Source organism: Giraffa tippelskirchi, chromosome 12, assembly GCF_054371585.1.
Source record: "Giraffa tippelskirchi isolate mGirTip1 chromosome 12, T2T-mGirTip1v1.2.pri, whole genome shotgun sequence".
In the NCBI taxonomy this organism is placed as follows: Eukaryota; Metazoa; Chordata; class Mammalia; order Artiodactyla; family Giraffidae; genus Giraffa; species Giraffa tippelskirchi.
In genome coordinates, this window is record NC_137286.1 from 71,679,042 (window position 1) to 71,694,551 (window position 15,510).

A 15,510-nucleotide genomic window follows, 5' to 3' on the forward strand; every position below is an offset into this window, starting at 1 on the left:
AAAGTCCACTGTATTCTCTGGGTTGTTTTGTGGACTGCCTTTTAGTTTTGTGTGTGAAGACTCAAAGCACGTGTCCGGTTTCTGCTCATTGTTCTTCTAGATTTGTGACAAGTTTTCATGGAAACTTTGTCTAGGGATAACTGGAAGTGAACTCGGTGTAAGGTGTCAAGTCTCCATCTCCATTCATGTCATGCCCTGCAGTTTCCAATTCCCTGTTCCTGAGTGGTTTTGGAGACCTTGTGGGAAGTTTGGTTGCATGGGAGTTTGCATTTCCACCTTGAGTAGATTCCCACTGTTCTGCCCTCAGGGACACTGTCAAGGGGGAGTGAGGAGCAGCCTGCACTTCCAGCAGTGACCACACGGTGGGGCGAGTGCTGCTCTCCCCTCTGGGAGCCCCAGGCCACAGGCATCCCAGTGAGGAGCCAGCTCTGTGCTCGGCTGAAAGGAGTTAGACTCTCAGGAGCCTCTGAGCCCTTGCCTTTGGATCACCCAGGGTGGGCATTTACTGTGACAGAAAAAAATTGCCCTGAATTCCATGGACGGAAGAGCCTGGCTGTGTAGAGTTCGTGAGTTGCCGTGAATCAGACACAACTGAGGACACAAAAACTCAATAGACTAAAACACTTTTGGGGGGTGGGGGGAGTGAAAGGGGGTGATGTGGGGTTTTTTTGTCGTATATAATAGCCAAGGGAAATCTAGTTTAAACCTAAATTCACATAGATGGTAAAGGTATAGCTCTCCGTCACCCTATTAAAAAAAAAAAAACTACTTAACTTTTCTGAAAGTTTATTTAGTAGCTTCCTTGAGCAGTTCATTGTGAAGCATTTTTTTTTTTTTCTGTGACATCGGCCTCATTAAAAAGTACGGTTTGCCTTTACTGGATAATTTTGTTCATTGGTTTGTTAGGGAATCTTGGTAATATTTGAGTTTCCTGGGGAGCATGGTCACATGACCTGGCCCTGGCCAATCGGTGCGTTCCACCTCCCTGGCCACTGTGATTGGCTCTGGACTGGGGCAGTGCCCAATCGGGGCCCAGGGCCGGGCCTCACGTTGGAAGCCAGGGGAAGACGAGCTCTCGTCCTGCTGGGGTAGGGGAAGGGGTGGGGCCGGGGGAGGTCAGCCTCCAGCAGTGGGAGGGGCTTGAGGTCCGCCTGCGGCAGTTGGTGACCTTCCTGCTCCCCTCAGGGCAGAGCCGCCGGCCTGAGAATGAGGGCGCTGCTGAGCCCAGGGGCTGGGATGGCCCGTTGCTGCTGTGGTCCCAGAGCTCCACCCGAGAACTGACGGAGGCCGTCTGCCCGTGAGTCCTCTCCCGCTTGTCTGTCAGCTTGTTTGAACCATGCTGGGTTTTCTGCCCAGCCGGCTAAGGGGAATCCCTGGAAATGCAAGGGTGTGGGTTTTGGCAGACTTCAGGGAAGACATGCCAGATGAGCCTGGGAGACTCCAGCTTAATCTGGATTCAGGAGATATCTCTTCGGGCCAGCTAGTAATTGTAGGATAAGCCTAATGAGTCTTCACAGGATGAAGAGAGTAACGTGCCAAGGTAGCAATCGATGTCCTCATTCGAGAGGATGATGAAGCTGGTGCTCAGAGAAGGGGGGAACTTGGCCACAGCAAGGAGGTGTGCACCCAGACGGAACCCCCAGATCCGGCCATTTGAGCTCAGGGAGGCCACTGGTGTGGCTTGTCCCTGTGGCAGGGGCCGAGGCACGCAGCCCACCCTGATTCCTGCGGGGGCCTGACTTGGGAAGTGCCATCTGGTAGCTTTGAGACTCACCAAACCAAATTGCACTGGAGAGAGGAAGGACACCTTCCTTCATCCACCCCCCACCCCCGCCGGATTCCCACATACCCTGACCCCTTTCTCTGGATTTCGGAGCCATTTCCAGAGTCCCGCTCATATGACCTCATTCGAAGTGCACTGTGGACGAGCTGCCATCTGCAGCTGCTACCACAGCAGCCAAGGGCTTTATCTCCCGAGTACCTCCCTTCCTTTGGAACTTGGGGGCCCTCTACTCCCCACTTGCACACCACAGACCTTTGCTGAGGATTGTGGGGACCCTCACTCAGTTTGCAGCACGTTGTAGCCATCCCTGTCCTCTCAATACCTCCCTTGCAACTCAGCTTGTGAGCTCCTTTGGAGCAGCGTGGCCCACCTGGCTGCAACGGTAGAGACACAGCTGACAGTGAAACAACAGCTTCGATCTGACAGCCGGAAAGCTCTGTCAAAAGGGACCTCCCTCTTCACACCGTAGAGGCTGTAGGAGCCGCCAGGGTTTGGGAACCAGTGCTGGGGCCAAAATGACTCCACAGCTGTTTTCCTTCCTGGGGAGGGTTCTGGCTCGAGTGGGAATGGCTCAAGTCTCCTAAGGTTCTGAAAGCCCACTGTGTGCAGATTCACGGTACACAGAGAGGAGAAGGTGGAGTCCTGCCCTGGAGGTGGTCACAGCTCACGGATGAGCCAGGCAGGCAGGCAGGCAGGCAGGGCATGAGAACACCTGAGCTGCCTTCATGAGTGAGTGGTGTGGGGGCAGAGGAAGAGAAGCCGGTCTGCTCCCTCATGTGGTGCCCAGGGCAGGTTGTCCCCAGAGGAAACCCTTACGACGGTGAGGACTCTCACTGCTGTTTCCCAAGGGGTTCCGTCGGTGCGTGTCTTCCCCGGAGCGGTCAGGCCGTCTCTAAAGTACACTGGCCATGGGCATTGCCTCTCCTTGGAACTTCCCATGTGTTTCTCTTTTGTATGGAACAGTGATTTTTCTAGAGGGGTTCTGGGCCACAAGGTTGTTGGGTCATTTGCTAGCCTTCTGTCGTGAAGAACGCTTTCCTGGGCGTTGGGGTGGTTTGTTGTTCCAGCTCCCTTTCTTGGCTTCTTTTGGGAGCTGGTGCAACAAGAGGAGCTCAGCCTCTGCCTTCTGGCTGAGATGTCACCCTTCAAACAGCAATGCCTGCCTGGAGATAATGATGGCATTTGCCAAAAGGGCTTCGTTTGGCACATGATATCTTGAAAGGACGTACACCGTCCTTTCAGCTATCAAAGGCTAGTTCAAATGACATAAAAATGAGAACTCTCCAATGGAGTCTTACAGTAGGTGGAGAGTCCGAAAAAAACTCCTTCAGTCATTTCACTGAGAGTCATTGATTGGGGACACCAAGAATATAGGAAGGAATGCAGAAAGAAAAGATGAAATTGTGGTCAGGATCGGGGGGAGGGATGAACAGGGCCTGCTTGCCTTGAACCCAGGCTTTGTTGGCGGGTGGGGCATAAAGTTCGAACGGGTCTGAAACTACAGAGTGGTGATGGTAACACAGTATCACCAGAGTTACACAACAGTGTTCCCAAATTGCAACAATGATGAAAAAGTTTACTAATCCCAACTTAACCAACAAAAATAGACGAAACCATACAAAAAGTAAAACATCACCAGAAAGGTGGAAACAAACCAAATGCAAAGCAGTTCAGGGGAAAGGAACTCCATGTCCCCTGGGGGCAGACCGAGTTGCCGGCGTCCACGGTGAGCAGACAGGGATGGAGGCGGCAGAGCCGACCGCTCCCCTGGACATGGTGTTTCCGGCAAGGGCTCTGGGTCTCTGTCCAGAGCGGGGACTCGTTCTTCCTGCAGGGGCGGGTGAGTCATCGTCGGCGTCTGGGTGTTGCGCGGGAGCCAGGGCAGGCTCTCCCTGCCGAGGCGGTGACTCCTCCTCTGCCTCGGGTTCTCCTGCCAAAGCCCGAGCAGGTACAGGTGCACGTGGAGGTGGAGGTTCTGGCTGAGGGGGTGGGACATCAGTGCCTGGGGCTGGGGGTCCTGCAGGCACGGAGATCCGATCTGCCCGGTGTGCTGGCCAGTACCCAGCTGGCCTGGTGTCTCTGCGAGGGCAAGTCTCGGTTCTCCATCTACCCTCGGTGGATCTCTGGGTCCTGCACCTGGAGCCACCACCTCTGTAGGCACAGGTCTGGGAAGTGGAGCCTGGTTCCAGTTGGAGGCCAGTGCTAGAGCTGGGGGAGAAGCAAAGTTTGCCCACAGGCCAGCCTTGGCATGTGCGTATCCCGGGACAGAAAGCTTCCAAGAGATTCCCAAAGAATACCCAGGGTCGGATGTCTTTTGGGACTGAAGTGTGCAAGATGGGGGTGGGGGTGTGAGGCCAGCGCTTGCTGCAGGCCCAGCAGCATCTTTCGGGGACTCGTCCCTGTGTAGCTCAGCACCCCCTCCCCACACACTCCCGTGCACCAGCCCCAGCGTCCTCACCTCTGTGCTCTGGCGTGCTGGGCTCCAGGTCCTCCTGCTGCCTCAGAGGCCGGGGTTCTCGGGACTCTGGGTCGGAGCCGGGTGTGCTGAGCTCCGTGGCAGCCTCAGACTGGGCCGCCGGGTGTATCCTGGGCGGTGTCTCGGCAGCAGGCCTTCCCCGCCTCCGCTTCGCCCCCGGTGGGGCTGATGCCTCCGTGGGCACGCTCACCTGGAGCCTGCACTGGGCCTCACGGGCGGGGGGTTGGTGCTCCGACCCCTCCCTCCGGGAGGTGGACGGGGTGTCCCCGTCCTCGGCCTCATCACGTGGGAAGCTCTGCAACGACAGTGACCGTCAGCCAGCCGTGCTGGGAGTTTTCCGAGCTGGGCCTGGCCAGTGGAGCCGCTGCTTCTGCCTGCTCGAACTTCTCTTCCCAGAAGGGTCAGAGACGTGTGTCTGCTCAGATCCCCACCCAGGAGGAAAGAGACCCACCTGAGGGTGTGAGGTCAGCCTGGGCGGCCGGCGCTGCCCGCACTCTCCCCATCCCAGCCAGCCTGCTCTCCCCTGGGGTGTGGACACAACTTGTCCGCAGGCTTCTGACCCCACATCCGCCTGGGCTTCCTTGAGGGAGACACACCCCGAGAAACCCGCATCCACACACACAGGCAAAGGACCCGGTGTTTCCGGGTGGCATGGGAGAGGTGGCCTGGCCCGGCCTGGGGCTCCCCGTGTTACCTTTCTGTTTCTCCGGGCAGAGGGCCAGAGGCCTCTCGGGGGTGCCCTGAGCCAACGTCGACAGGGTGCCCACGCACACTGCCTGTGAGCTCTCCTGAGGCCCCGGCCTCTGGGCAGGGGCAAACAGCAGAACATCCTGGCAGCAAGAGATCTGGCTGGGGGCTCCTCTCCGCTCAGGAGGCCTGGATACCCGGGTTGCGGGTTCTGTTGGGTTCTGTTGCCGGCAGGTGACATCATTTCCTGGGGTTCGTGCGGAGGTCCCTTCCCCAAAACTTCCCAAGGTAGTCTCTGGGTTTCTGACTGCTCGACCACCCCCCTTAGGCCATGTGCAGGCACAGTGACAGCCACACAGCCCAGCCCACAGCCCTGGGGAGGCCTGGGTGCAGCCAGGGCCTGAGCTCCGAGGACCCCGCTGCTCTCAGACCAGGCTCCTTCTTGTCATAAGTGGTGTGGCCCTGGACAAGCATATGCCCCTCAGGGTTTCCCCAGTCTCTCCATCTGCAGAGTGGGGGTCATTCTCCCATCTGTTTCCTAGGTCTGTCGGCCTACGAGCAGCTCCATGCCTTTCCACCTGGGGCCGATATCACGTGGAGCTTGTGCGCTGAGACTTCAGAAAGAAAGACTCCATCCAGGGCTGACACAGCACAGAATGGGGCAGAACGAGGCCTGGATGCGCCGTGGTACCCAGGAAAAGGCACTGCCCCTCCTGACTGTTTTGAGACCCCGCATCCAAGTTGGAGGCCCGAAAGGAAGACTCGAAGGTCTCCCTCTCTTATAGAAAAGAGTAGCCAACTTTCTGGTCCTCTGTTTCCATTGAGATTCTGTTCAAGTGTCCCAGCTCGGCTTCTGCGGGTGGCTGAGCTTCTAATGGCTCCCTGCGTTCTTGTCTTTTCCTCTCCAATCCTTCCGTCCTTTTCCCCCTTCTGGGGTGGATGGCCACTGTCATTGCTTCTACCTTCGAGACAGATTGATGAAAAGTCTGGACCGTCGACTCCTTTCCTCTCTTTGGTTCCGTGTCTCTCTCTGGCTGTGTCCCTCTCTTTTCCTTTCTCGATTCAGTCTGTGTCTTCCTCTTTCTCTCTCGTGTGTGGATGGATGGATGCTAGGAATGCACATGTATATGATTAGATGAGGGTTATGTTTTAGGGATAGGTTAGAGGGAGAGAAAGGCTTTAGGTCGGAGTTGGTCATGGGGGAAGGGTCAAGGGTGGTGGTGGTGTTTCTTGGAATCTGAGTGCTGTGCATTCTTCGTCTCTTTCCATATGAACCCCTTCTCAGATACACCACTTGCAAGGAGTCTCTCATGTTCCGTTTCCTATCTTTTGCATCTGTGAATGCTTAGCTTCTCTGTTGTGAAGAGGTTCCATTGGATGGAAACCCATTGGTGTACTTCGTTTCCCTCTTTCCCTTACTTGAAGAGACCCATTTCTACCTCCACCCAGCAAATGGCAAGGAGACTCTGATGTTAAGGAGCCTTTGACCTACGCTTCTTTCTAGCTATCTCATGACATCAGTCTTTAGGGTGAGGTTTTTCCCCGATATTGAGGTGGTGTGAGATCAAAACCAATAGCGTTCTTCAGATGTAGCTGTCTGGTTTTCCCATGGCCATTTATTGAAGAGGCTTTCTTGTTCGCATTTGGATATTCTCCCCTTCTGTGTCAGAGATGAGTTGACCATGGATGCCGGGGTTTGTTTCTGGACCCTCAACTTTATTCCATCGGTCTGGATCTGTGTGTGTTGTTGTATTCCCAATAGCATACTGTCCTGCTGCTGCCGCTGTGGCTAAGTCACCTCAGTCGTGTCTGACTCTGCGCGACCCCATGGCCTGCAGCCTACCAGGCTCCTCCGTCCAGGGCATTTTCCAGGCAAGAGTACTGGCGTGGGTCGCCATCGCCTTCTCCGATACTCTCCTGAGGATCCTAGTATGGTCGTCTAATTTCCTTTCACACAACCTTGGATGTCCGTATCGGGGCTTTTTCGTCGGATTGTATTGACAATTTAGGCTCTTTTCTGTTTCCGTAACCCCTTTTGCAATTCTTTGTTCAGTGCGACAATGCATTGGCATTTTGGGAGGAATAGCATCCAAGCTGTGGATTGCCTTGTGGGGCTGTGACATCATTTTCCCAATAGGAATTCTTTCAAGCCCTGAGCACAGCTTCTCTTTCCAGTGATTGGTGTGGGCTTGATCTTCCTTCTTCCATCTCTCGCCGTTTTGTGAGAACAGGTCCTTCCTTCCCTTCTGGGTTAGATGGACTCGTGGGTATCACTTCAGTGAATGGCATTGTCAGTGGGGGTGATAATTCCCTTCTCATTGGAAGACTTTGCTGTGAGTATTAGAAATGCAAGTGATTTCTCTTCCCCTTCCTCCCTGTCCATCTCTCAGAGCCACCGGGAAACAGAGGCCTCATCCAGGGTCACACAGGCCTGAGGGAGTGCAACTAGACTGTTGTTTCTTCAGGCCCTCCGTGCTGGACATCATCCGGGATACTCTGTGTGTGTCTTCCTCAGTCTGGTGTCCCTTCAGACCTTTCCCTAGTTTTCACAGGCTTGTTGTGTTGGTGTTCTTTGTCTGTTTGGAGACACATCCTTGAGAAGCTTTGTGTTTCCACTCATTCGTCTCGCGATGTATGACCTGTCTTTTGCTTTTGTAATGAGGTCTTTCCCACAGTAGATATCTTTGATTTTGCAAAGTCCACTGTATTCTCTGGGTTGTTTTGTGGACTGCCTTTTAGTTTTGTGTGTGAAGACTCAAAGCACGTGTCCGGTTTCTGCTCATTGTTCTTCTAGATTTGTGACAAGTTTTCATGGAAACTTTGTCTAGGGATAACTGGAAGTGAACTCGGTGTAAGGTGTCAAGTCTCCATCTCCATTCATGTCATGCCCTGCAGTTTCCAATTCCCTGTTCCTGAGTGGTTTTGGAGACCTTGTGGGAAGTTTGGTTGCATGGGAGTTTGCATTTCCACCTTGAGTAGATTCCCACTGTTCTGCCCTCAGGGACACTGTCAAGGGGGAGTGAGGAGCAGCCTGCACTTCCAGCAGTGACCACACGGTGGGGCGAGTGCTGCTCTCCCCTCTGGGAGCCCCAGGCCACAGGCATCCCAGTGAGGAGCCAGCTCTGTGCTCGGCTGAAAGGAGTTAGACTCTCAGGAGCCTCTGAGCCCTTGCCTTTGGATCACCCAGGGTGGGCATTTACTGTGACAGAAAAAAATTGCCCTGAATTCCATGGACAGAAGAGCCTGGCTGTGTAGAGTTCGTGAGTTGCCATGAATCAGACACAACTGAGGACACAAAAACTCAATAGACTAAAACACTTTTGGGGGGTGGGGGGAGTGAAAGGGGGTGATGTGGGGTTTTTTTGTCGTATATAATAGCCAAGGGAAATCTAGTTTAAACCTAAATTCACATAGATGGGAAAGGTATAGCTCTCCGTCACCCTATTAAAAAAAAAAAAAAACTACTTAACTTTTCTGAAAGTTTATTTAGTAGCTTCCTTGAGCAGTTCATTGTGAAGCATTTTTTTTTTTTCTGTGACATCGGCCTCATTAAAAAGTACGGTTTGCCTTTACTGGATAATTTTGTTCATTGGTTTGTTAGGGAATCTTGGTAATATTTGAGTTTCCTGGGGAGCATGGTCACATGACCTGGCCCTGGCCAATCGGTGCGTTCCACCTCCCTGGCCACTGTGATTGGCTCCGGACTGGGGCAGTGCCCAATCGGGGCCCAGGGCCGGGCCTCACGTTGGAAGCCAGGGGAAGACGAGCTCTCGTCCTGCTGGGGTAGGGGAAGGGGTGGGGCCGGGGGAGGTCAGGCTCCAGCAGTGGGAGGGGCTTGAGGTCGGCCTGCGGCAGTTGGTGACCTTCCTGCTCCCCTCAGGGCAGAGCCGCCGGCCTGAGAATGAGGGCGCTGCTGAGCCCAGGGGCTGGGATGGCCCGTTGCTGCTGTGGTCCCAGAGCTCCACCCGAGACCTGACGGAGGCCGTCTGCCCGTGAGTCCTCTCCCGCTTGTCTGTCAGCTTGTTTGAACCATGCTGGGTTTTCTGCCCAGCCGGCTAAGGGGAATCCCTGGAAATGCAAGGGTGTGGGTTTTGGCAGACTTCAGGGAAGACATGCCAGATGAGCCTGGGAGACTCCAGCTTAATCTGGATTCAGGAGATATCTCTTCGGGCCAGCTAGTAATTGTAGGATAAGCCTAATGAGTCTTCACAGGATGAAGAGAGTAACGTGCCAAGGTAGCAATCGATGTCCTCATTCGAGAGGATGATGAAGCTGGTGCTCAGAGAAGGGGGGAACTTGGCCACAGCAAGGAGGTGTGCACCCAGACGGAACCCCCAGATCCGGCCATTTGAGCTCAGGGAGGCCACTGGTGTGGCTTGTCCCTGTGGCAGGGGCCGAGGCACGCAGCCCACCCTGATTCCTGCGGGGGCCTGACTTGGGAAGTGCCATCTGGTAGCTTTGAGACTCACCAAACCAAATTGCACTGGAGAGAGGAAGGACACCTTCCTTCATCCACCCCCCACCCCCGCCGGATTCCCACATACCCTGACCCCTTTCTCTGGATTTCGGAGCCATTTCCAGAGTCCCGCTCATATGACCTCATTCGAAGTGCACTGTGGACGAGCTGCCATCTGCAGCTGCTACCACAGCAGCCAAGGGCTTTATCTCCCGAGTACCTCCCTTCCTTTGGAACTTGGGGGCCCTCTACTCCCCACTTGCACACCACAGACCTTTGCTGAGGATTGTGGGGACCCTCACTCAGTTTGCAGCACGTTGTAGCCATCCCTGTCCTCTCAATACCTCCCTTGCAACTCAGCTTGTGAGCTCCTTTGGAGCAGCGTGGCCCACCTGGCTGCAACGGCAGAGACACAGCTGACAGTGAAACAACAGCTTCGATCTGACAGCCGGAAAGCTCTGTCAAAAGGGACCTCCCTCTTCACACCGTAGAGGCTGTAGGAGCCGCCAGGGTTTGGGAACCAGTGCTGGGGCCAAAATGACTCCACAGCTGTTTTCCTTCCTGGGGAGGGTTCTGGCTCGAGTGGGAATGGCTCAAGTCTCCTAAGGTTCTGAAAGCCCACTGTGTGCAGATTCACGGTACACAGAGAGGAGAAGGTGGAGTCCTGCCCTGGAGGTGGTCACAGCTCACGGATGAGCCAGGCAGGCAGGCAGGCAGGCAGGGCATGAGAACACCTGAGCTGCCTTCATGAGTGAGTGGTGTGGGGGCAGAGGAAGAGAAGCCGGTCTGCTCCCTCATGTGGTGCCCAGGGCAGGTTGTCCCCAGAGGAAACCCTTACGACGGTGAGGACTCTCACTGCTGTTTCCCAAGGGGTTCCGTCGGTGCGTGTCTTCCCCGGAGCGGTCAGGCCGTCTCTAAAGTACACTGGCCATGGGCATTGCCTCTCCTTGGAACTTCCCATGTGTTTCTCTTTTGTATGGAACAGTGATTTTTCTAGAGGGGTTCTGGGCCACAAGGTTGTTGGGTCATTTGCTAGCCTTCTGTCGTGAAGAACGCTTTCCTGGGCGTTGGGGTGGTTTGTTGTTCCAGCTCCCTTTCTTGGCTTCTTTTGGGAGCTGGTGCAACAAGAGGAGCTCAGCCTCTGCCTTCTGGCTGAGATGTCACCCTTCAAACAGCAATGCCTGCCTGGAGATAATGATGGCATTTGCCAAAAGGGCTTCGTTTGGCACATGATATCTTGAAAGGACGTACACCGTCCTTTCAGCTATCAAAGGCTAGTTCAAATGACATAAAAATGAGAACTCTCCAATGGAGTCTTACAGTAGGTGGAGAGTCCGAAAAAAACTCCTTCAGTCATTTCACTGAGAGTCATTGATTGGGGACACCAAGAATATAGGAAGGAATGCAGAAAGAAAAGATGAAATTGTGGTCAGGATCGGGGTGAGGGATGAACAGGGCCTGCTTGCCTTGAACCCAGGCTTTGTTGGCGGGTGGGGCATAAAGTTCGAACGGGTCTGAAACTACAGAGTGGTGATGGTAACACAGTATCACCAGAGTTACACAACAGTGTTCCCAAATTGCAACAATGATGAAAAAGTTTACTAATCCCAACTTAACCAACAAAAATAGACGAAACCATACAAAAAGTAAAACATCACCAGAAAGGTGGAAACAAACCAAATGCAAAGCAGTTCAGGGGAAAGGAACTCCATGTCCCCTGGGGGCAGACCGAGTTGCCGGCGTCCACGGTGAGCAGACAGGGATGGAGGCTGCAGAGCCGACCGCTCCCCTGGACATGGTGTTTCCGGCAAGGGCTCTGGGTCTCTGTCCAGAGCGGGGACTCGTTCTTCCTGCAGGGGCGGGTGAGTCATCGTCGGCGTCTGGGTGTTGCGCGGGAGCCAGGGCAGGCTCTCCCTGCCGAGGCGGTGACTCCTCCTCTGCCTCGGGTTCTCCTGCCAAAGCCCGAGCAGGTACAGGTGCACGTGGAGGTGGAGGTTCTGGCTGAGGGGGTGGGACATCAGTGCCTGGGGCTGGGGGTCCTGCAGGCACGGAGATCCGATCTGCCCGGTGTGCTGGCCAGTACCCAGCTGGCCTGGTGTCTCTGCGAGGGCAAGTCTCGGTTCTCCATCTACCCTCGGTGGATCCCTGGGTCCTGCACCTGGAGCCACCACCTCTGTAGGCACAGGTCTGGGAAGTGGAGCCTGGTTCCAGTTGGAGGCCAGTGCTAGAGCTGGGGGAGAAGCAAAGTTTGCCCACAGGCCAGCCTTGGCATGTGCGTATCCCGGGACAGAAAGCTTCCAAGAGATTCCCAAAGAATACCCAGGGTCGGATGTCTTTTGGGACTGAAGTGTGCAAGATGGGGGTGGGGGTGTGAGGCCAGCGCTTGCTGCAGGCCCAGCAGCATCTTTCGGGGGCTCGTCCCTGTGTAGCTCAGCACCCCCTCCCCACACACTCCCGTGCACCAGCCCCAGCGTCCTCACCTCTGTGCTCTGGCGTGCTGGGCTCCAGGTCCTCCTGCTGCCTCAGAGGCCGGGGTTCTCGGGACTCTGGGTCGGAGCCGGGTGTGCTGAGCTCCGTGGCAGCCTCAGACTGGGCCGCCGGGTGTATCCTGGCCGGTGTCTCGGCAGCAGGCCTTCCCCGCCTCCGCTTCGCCCCCGGTGGGGCTGATGCCTCCGTGGGCACGCTCACCTGGAGCCTGCACTGGGCCTCACGGGCGGGGGGTTGGTGCTCCGACCCCTCCCTCCGGGAGGTGGACGGGGTGTCCCCGTCCTCGGCCTCATCACGTGGGAAGCTCTGCAACGACAGTGACCGTCAGCCAGCCGTGCTGGGAGTTTTCCGAGCTGGGCCTGGCCAGTGGAGCCGCTGCTTCTGCCTGCTCGAACTTCTCTTCCCAGAAGGGTCAGAGACGTGTGTCTGCTCAGATCCCCACCCAGGAGGAAAGAGACCCACCTGAGGGTGTGAGGTCAGCCTGGGCGGCCGGCGCTGCCCGCACTCTCCCCATCCCAGCCAGCCTGCTCTCCCCTGGGGTGTGGACACAACTTGTCCGCAGGCTTCTGACCCCACATCCGCCTGGGCTTCCTTGAGGGAGACACACCCCGAGAAACCCGCATCCACACACACAGGCAAAGGACCCGGTGTTTCCGGGTGGCATGGGAGAGGTGGCCTGGCCCGGCCTGGGGCTCCCCGTGTTACCTTTCTGTTTCTCCGGGCAGAGGGCCAGAGGCCTCTCGGGGGTGCCCTGAGCCAACGTCGACAGGGTGCCCACGCACACTGCCTGTGAGCTCTCCTGAGGCCCCGGCCTCTGGGCAGGGGCAAACAGCAGAACATCCTGGCAGCAAGAGATCTGGCTGGGGGCTCCTCTCCGCTCAGGAGGCCTGGATACCCGGGTTGCGGGTTCTGTTGGGTTCTGTTGCCGGCAGGTGACATCATTTCCTGGGGTTCGTGCGGAGGTCCCTTCCCCAAAACTTCCCAAGGGAGTCTCTGGGTTTCTGACTGCTCGACCACCCCCCTTAGGCCATGTGCAGGCACAGTGACAGCCACACAGCCCAGCCCACAGCCCTGGGGAGGCCTGGGTGCAGCCAGGGCCTGAGCTCCGAGGACCCCGCTGCTCTCAGACCAGGCTCCTTCTTGTCATAAGTGGTGTGGCCCTGGACAAGCATATGCCCCTCAGGGTTTCCCCAGTCTCTCCATCTGCAGAGTGGGGGTCATTCTCCCATCTGTTTCCTAGGTCTGTCGGCCTACGAGCAGCTCCATGCCTCTCCACCTGGGGCCGATATCACGTGGAGCTTGTGCGCTGAGACTTCAGAAAGAAAGACTCCATCCAGGGCTGACACAGCACAGAATGGGGCAGAACGAGGCCTGGATGCGCCGTGGTACCCAGGAAAAGGCACTGCCCCTCCTGACTGTTTTGAGACCCCGCATCCAAGTTGGAGGCCCGAAAGGAAGACTCGAAGGTCTCCCTCTCTTATAGAAAAGAGTAGCCAACTTTCTGGTCCTCTGTTTCCATTGAGATTCTGTTCAAGTGTCCCAGCTCGGCTTCTGCGGGTGGCTGAGCTTCTAATGGCTCCCTGCGTTCTTGTCTTTTCCTCTCCAAACCTTCCGTCCTTTTCCCCCTTCTGGGGTGGATGGGCGCTGTCATTGCTTCTACCTTCGAGACAGATTGATGAAAAGTCTGGACCATCGACTCCTTTCCTCTCTTTGGTTCCGTGTCTCTCTCTGGCTGTGTCCCTCTCTTTTCCTTTCTCGATTCAGTCTGTGTCTTCCTCTTTCTCTCTCGTGTGTGGATGGATGGATGCTAGGAATGCACATGTATATGATTAGATGAGGGTTATGTTTTAGGGATGGGTTAGAGGGAGAGAAAGGCTTTAGGTCGGAGTTGGTCATGGGGGAAGGGTCGAGGGTGGTGGTGGTGTTTCTTGGAATCTGAGTGCTGTGCATTCTTCGTCTCTTTCCATATGAACCCCTTCTCAGATACACCACTTGCAAGGAGTCTCTCATGTTCCGTTTCCTATCTTTTGCATCTGTGAATGCTTAGCTTCTCTGTTGTGAAGAGGTTCCATTGGATGGAAACCCATTGGTGTACTTCGTTTCCCTCTTTCCCTTACTTGAAGAGACCCATTTCTACCTCCGCCCAGCAAATGGCAAGGAGACTCTGATGTTAAGGAGCCTTTGACCTACGCTTCTTTCTAGCTATCTCAAGACATCAGTCTTTAGGGTGAGGTTTTTCCCCGATATTGAGGTGGTGTGAGATCAAAACCAATAGCGTTCTTCAGATGTAGCTGTCTGGTTTTCCCATGGCCATTTATTGAAGAGGCTTTCTTGTTCCCATTTGGATATTCTCCCCTTCTGTGTCAGAGATGAGTTGACCATGGATGCCGGGGTTTGTTTCTGGACCCTCAACTTTATTCCATCGATCTGGATCTGTGTGTGTTGTTTTATTCCCAATAGCATACTGTCCTGCTGCTGCCGCTGCGGCTAAGTCACTTCAGTCGTGTCTGACTCTGCGCGACCCCATGGCCTGCAGCCTACCAGGCTCCTCCGTCCAGGGCATTTTCTAGGCAAGAGTACTGGCGTGGGTCGCCATCGCCTTCTCCGATACGCTCCTGAGGATCCTAGTTTGGTCGTCTAATTTCCTTTCACACAACCTTGGATGTCCGTATCGGGGCTTTTTCGTCGGATTGTATTGACAATTTAGGCTCTTTTCTGTTTCCGTAACCCCTTTTGCAGTTCTTTGTTCGGTGCGACAATGCATTGGCATTTTGGGAGGAATAGCATCCAAGCTGTGGATTGCCTTGTGGGGCTGTGACATCATTTTCCCAATAGGAATTCTTTCAAGCCCTGAGCACAGCTTCTCTTTCCAGTGATTGGTGTGGGCTTGATCTTCCTTCTTCCATCTCTCGCCGTTTTGTGAGAACAGGTCCTTCCTTCCCTTCTGGGTTAGATGGACTCGTGGGTATCACTTCAGTGAATGGCATTGTCAGTGGGGGTGATAATTCCCTTCTCATTGGAAGACTTTGCTGTGAGTATTAGAAATGCAAGTGATTTCTCTTCCCCTTCCTCCCTGTCCATCTCTCAGAGCCACCGGGAAACAGAGGCCTCATCCAGGGTCACACAGGCCTGAGGGAGTGCAACTAGACTGTTGTTTCTTCAGGCCCTCCGTGCTGGACATCATCCGGGATACTCTGTGTGTGTCTTCCTCAGTCTGGTGTCCCTTCAGACCTTTCCCTAGTTTTCACAGGCTTGTTGTGTTGGTGTTCTTTGTCTGTTTGGAGACACATCCTTGAGAAGCTTTGTGTTTCCACTCATTCGTCTCGCGATGTATGACCTGTCTTTTGCTTTTGTAATGAGGTCTTTCCCACAGTAGATATCTTTGATTTTGCAAAGTCCACTGTATTCTCTGGGTTGTTTTGTGGACTGCCTTTTAGTTTTGTGTGTGAAGACTCAAAGCACGTGTCCGGTTTCTGCTCATTGTTCTTCTAGATTTGTGACAAGTTTTCATGGAAACTTTGTCTAGGGATAACTGGAAGTGAACTCGGTGTAAGGTGTCAAGTCTCCATCTCCATTCATGTCATGCCCTGCAGTTTCCAATTCCCTGTTCCTGAGTGGTTT

At 54.9% G+C, this 15,510-nt stretch overlaps 1 protein-coding gene and 1 long non-coding RNA gene across 2 annotated transcripts in view; one reads left to right on the forward strand and one right to left on the reverse strand.

Moving 5' to 3' along the window:
* The window catches only part of LOC145529707 (uncharacterized), a 1,704,434-nt gene that overhangs the window by 1,236,852 nt on the left and 452,072 nt on the right, over positions 1 to 15,510 (forward strand). Inside the window, exons 157-158 of the long non-coding RNA XR_014071296.1 lie at positions 1,186 to 1,297; positions 8,827 to 8,938. This is a non-coding gene — a long non-coding RNA (uncharacterized LOC145529707). The remainder of the gene's footprint in view (positions 1 to 1,185; positions 1,298 to 8,826; positions 8,939 to 15,510) is intronic.
* Positions 3,339 to 5,131, reverse strand: LOC145529663 (uncharacterized). Its single transcript, XM_081550262.1, has 3 exons — positions 4,954 to 5,131; positions 4,242 to 4,554; positions 3,339 to 3,991 (listed from the first exon to the last, which is right to left on the reverse strand). Exons 1-3 carry the CDS (start codon positions 5,086 to 5,088, stop codon positions 3,363 to 3,365), a joined length of 1,077 nt encoding a protein of 358 aa, XP_081406388.1. The 5' UTR covers positions 5,089 to 5,131; the 3' UTR covers positions 3,339 to 3,362.